The sequence below is a fragment of the Asparagus officinalis genome, chromosome 6 (genome assembly GCF_001876935.1).
Source record: "Asparagus officinalis chromosome 6, Aspof.V1, whole genome shotgun sequence".
NCBI lineage: Eukaryota > Viridiplantae > Streptophyta > Magnoliopsida > Asparagales > Asparagaceae > Asparagus > Asparagus officinalis.
Window position 1 is genome coordinate 12,294,863 of NC_033799.1, and position 4,846 is coordinate 12,299,708.

Here is a 4,846-nt window from a genome sequence, read left to right on the forward strand (position 1 = left end):
ATGGCGACATTTTGATCCTCAAATTAAAGTATCTCAATTCGTCATTCAGCAGACTAATAAATCAATACAGCATCAAAATATAAAAAGAATATTACAAAGATGGATACTATACAAATTAATTCAAGAGCCAGAAACAAATAAAATATTCAAGTAAAATATAATAAAGATATTGTAGATGCAAAGAATGATATAAAAGTGGTTGTACCAATTTGTCTTCTAAAACTCAAAATACCTTCTGTTTCTTAAATCTTTTTCCTCTACTCGCATTCATGCTGGGAATATTATCTGTATCATCATTTTCTTTCTGGGGTAGAAATTTAAGCACTTCATCAAACCCATCCGTCAAGCCAGTCAACCTGTTACAAATGATGAACACATTGGTACTAAGGTACTAAGTACAAGAAATAAGCACCATAAGGTAAAATCAAAGTACATTAAGATAATATGACCACAAACTCTATGCAAAATTATAATGATGCCATCTTGAAGATGTAAACTTAATACTGCTAAACCACAGACTTTTAAGCAGCTATAGAGCCCAGGACCAAGTCTTTACTACGACAAGTTTATTACATCATTCAATATGCTAAGCATCAATATGACTCTTAGTTGACATCATTTCAGATCCATAGTCCTTTATTACCCCCCCCAGCCCCTCCACCCCCTCTTACCCATAATCCCACTAATTTTAATGCAGGGTTATGAAAAATGACGCACGTTCAATTTTTAAGGGTTAACGGGAGAAATTCAATCCCCTATGCATGAATGTACATGTTTATGTATATTTGTATGCTCAAACACTTGACATCCATGTCTAGGACAAGCAAAAATGCAGAAGTCTAGATAAATTACTAAAAGAACTAGGGTTTGAAAATGCTTTGAGGCATGTAACTTTTGAATTGTTAAAATAATCTGTATCACCTAAAAAAATATGAAAAATAATCAATAGAACAAGTAAGAAGCCACATACCCATTTCTCGACTTCATCAAGTGCTTCTCTAGCTTTTTGTCTCTCTTTGTAGTTGGAGCACGAATAAAAAGCTCTTCTTCCTGTCTCTCTTGCTCCTCTCTCTTTGAAAGGTACCTTGAAAGCTCTCTGCTTTCAGGTCCCACCGATTCTTGTAGCTGCATATGAAATTGTAACCAGTAATGAATTACTACAAGACCAATAGATGATACCAGATAAATAAAATAACAATAGTTAAAGACCAACCTCTTCCGGTTTGTCCTGAATATTATCCATAAGTTCTTTCCAATAAGGACTTTGTTCAGATATTCGCAGTAGTTCTTTCTGCCGTCTTTTGGCCTGCCTTTCTACTTTGGACATCTTATCCTTATCGTCATCCATACTAGTAGGAGCAAATCTTGGGGGTACATATAGACCGCCAGCCTAAGATGAAATTCGATATAAAAGGTTAGTGATAAGCTTTTAATAACTAGATGCATTTCCAGCTTCAAGATTTGATGTAAATTCAAATGTGAGAACTTTATCTTTCCTTTCATCTTCGAAATGATTTTTCTTTCATCTTTTGAAGTTGTACAAATATATTGGTTGACCAAATATGAGAAATACGAACAGCTCAAAGGAATTGAATGGTGAAAAATGACAAACCTTATAGTAATAATTTCATAGTAACACACAATAGAGCAAAAAATACTTCCAAATGAAACAATATAGTTCGTAAGTATCTGAATCATGAAGATCTTTTCTCCAGAGTATTTACTAGTGTTAATTATGCCAGTCGTTGTTAGATACTTCAGACTAATTAATACAAACAAATCACACCATTGAGTCTGATCCGATCCTCTAAATATTGCAAGTTACAGGTCTCAGCCTAGCAAGTGTTTAAGATGTAGGGACATCGGAAGTTTGAGAATAAAGATATATAAGTTAAGGTCACCTGATCAGCTTCGCTAGTTTTGGGAACAAGCATGTCGGGGTTTGGACGAAACCTTGAAGGATCATCCCCACTTTGAGCTCCTTCTTTCTCTTTTACAGTACTGGATATTGTACTGTCTTTTACAACATTCCCAGCAGCCTTCGTGAGCTTCTGAACTTGATACTCCAGCTTCTTGTCTATTGGGCGAATCTAAATAGGGAAATTGGACACAATCCATAAATAAAGCATCAAGAAGACAATAAAAGAAGAAAATAAACACAATTAAAGCTAAAGGAAATACCTTTTCCAGAAACAATCTAATTTCTACAAGAGTCTGGACCACTGGATGGCCCTCAATTGATAACCCTTTTGCCTTGCGAAGTAAATAGTAGACTATAGACTGACAATAACTTAGTAGAAGCAAATGCTTGGTTTCTAGATAACTCATCCCATCTGCAGTTAAGAGCTGGTTCTCTCTAACCTGATAGGCAAATAGATCAAAATTTAATAGATGTGTGAAAAGCATGGTGATTTTGGCAACAGATGTCATGTGGACTGCAACAACAAAGAAAATAAATAAAGGGACAACCTTGTCATTTGAGGTTAGTATTTGCTAGCATCTAATGTATACATTTATAAGGAAAAGACTGCCCTTTTACAAAATCAGGAGGCTGAAAAAAGAATTAAGGAAAGGTTGAAGTTTAATTACAGAGTTTGATTACCCAGGAATAGCATCATAAATTCACATCTAAATATTTTAAGCCCCTTAGGCCAATAATTGGAACCATATCACAAGTAGCAACTAGTTGCCAGCCGCAATTGTTCCTTTGAGAGGATATTGGTTCAACAGCATCTTCAATCTTAGTTCCTCTCCAAATAACACTGCACATCACCTCATTCTGTAACAGCCTGGAAACTTTAGTTGCAGTTAATCGACCAGGTGACGTGTAGGATAGAAATCCTCAAGATGCAGGACTGGAAGGTAGAGATAGCGTAAGAGAATTTATTTATCTGGGTAACATGCAGGATAGAAATCCTCAAGATGCAGGACTGAAAGGTAGAGATAGTGTAAGAGAATTTATTTATCTGCAGGACTGATAGGTGAAGATATCACAAGAACGTAGAGAATTTTTTTTTTTAAATATTATTTAATCGCAATGCATAATTTCAGTTCCTATCTATATAACGCTACACATCACCTCATTCTGTAACAGTCTGGAGAGTTTTAGTTGTAGTTAATGGACTGGGTAACGTGTAGGATAGAAATCCTCAAGATGCAGGACTGAAAGGTAGAGATAGCTTAAGAGAATTTATTTATCTGCAGGACTGATAGGTGAAGATATCACAAGACGATAAAGAATTTTTTTGACAACAAATTTGTTGAATGGCAATGGCATGCAAATTAACAATTCCAACATCTATACATATGCACATCTTGCACAGATCAATTACTTTAATGAATGGACTAGGTAGGGTGCAGGAAGCCTCAAGATGTAGGACTGAAAGGTAGATATATCATAAGTGTATTTATTTATCTGCAGGACTGAAAGGTGAGGATATCATAAGACCATATATTTTGTTTAAACATCAACAAAATTACGAAGCATGCAAATTAATTAGTCCTGCATCTATTTATGAAACTAGTTAATGCCTTAACGGAAACGACGACCCAAAATAGAACTGAATGGAAGAATAGGATTCATGTAGCCAACCACAAAAAGTTGATAACTAAATAGATTAGCCTACTTGCCTCGATCTACTCACGGATAGCCACCACCTTTTGATGCTTCACCATAAATAAAGCCTCTCACATTCTCTCCGATACTCCGTTTCCTTCCCTTGACTTTCTTCTCATCTCAAAAAACTCACCTCCCTTTCCTCTTCTTTATGCTATGCCAAAGTCCTTAATTCCATCCCAAACCCCTCATCACTGAGCCAATCATCACCCCCATCATCAACACCAACCTCACCCCCTCTTTCTCTAATCTGATTAAAACAACATGATCTCAATTCTTCAAATTTCTCAGGACAAGAGAATATAGTACGTGTATAACCAATACAACCCTGACTCTTCCCTCTGAATGGGCATCTAAAATTCTTTTATAAAAGAAATACAGAAAAATTCATTTTAATTTTAGAGCTAGGCAGTCCTAACAAGAGACTCTCAAAAGATAAAACTTTTACATCATAAACTTGATTAACGAAGCGCCGGAAGAAAACCCTTTTCCTCTTCTAGCATTATACATTAAAACTTGCACAATGTTTACCAATAACACATAAAAAATGCGATTTTTTCCCTATAATTGCGGGAAGAGAGGATTCACCTTGAGGGTTAAAGCTTGAACTTTGCTCCTCACCGCATCCAACCCATCCTTCATCTCTTTCAATAGAGCTACCAATTGAGGAGTTTCTCTAAATCGACAGATTTTGAGATTTTTATTTTCAGAAAATTCAACAATTGACTTCCAAAATAGAGAGTATATCGATAAATGTTTACCAAATTATAATCTCACCTTGTTAGCGCATTCAAGCCCTCGTGATCTTCCATGGAACTAGTAAAACCCTAACGACGATTTTTTAGGGTTTATCAGAGACAGAGACAGAGAGAGAGAGAGAGAGAGAGAGAGGATTTGCTGCCAAAGGTGTTGAAAATTAAAGAAAAGCCCATAACTTTTACATTATTAAAACTAGTTGGCATGGGCCAGTGTTTAGAAAAGCCCAATGTACAAGTCCACTAATATTAAAGTTTTTTTGGTAATAGTCCCTTACATCTTTCTTATTTTGGAATTAGTCCATCAGATCATTGAAATTGCTCTTAAATTACCCGATTTCGTAAGTTATTTTCCAAAAGGGGCTTTTAGATACAAGATCTGGATCCGCACATGATGTATTTATTAAATTATCATGAGATCTTGAAGTCAACTTACGGTCTACTATGATTGAAGTTGTTGAACATTAAATCCATA

The 4,846-nt window shown here is 35.5% G+C and overlaps 1 protein-coding gene across 1 annotated transcript in view; it reads right to left on the reverse strand.

Annotated features, from left to right (window-relative positions):
• The window catches only part of LOC109845366 (neuroguidin), a 5,537-nt gene extending 1,015 nt beyond the window's left edge, over positions 1–4,522 (reverse strand). Inside the window, exons 1-7 of the mRNA XM_020414613.1 lie at positions 4,394–4,522; positions 4,205–4,292; positions 2,182–2,361; positions 1,902–2,090; positions 1,214–1,390; positions 971–1,125; positions 233–356 (exon numbers count right to left, since the gene is read on the reverse strand). Coding sequence (XP_020270202.1) covers positions 233–356; positions 971–1,125; positions 1,214–1,390; positions 1,902–2,090; positions 2,182–2,361; positions 4,205–4,292; positions 4,394–4,428 — 948 coding nt within the window. The 5' untranslated portion in view covers positions 4,429–4,522. The remainder of the gene's footprint in view (positions 1–232; positions 357–970; positions 1,126–1,213; positions 1,391–1,901; positions 2,091–2,181; positions 2,362–4,204; positions 4,293–4,393) is intronic.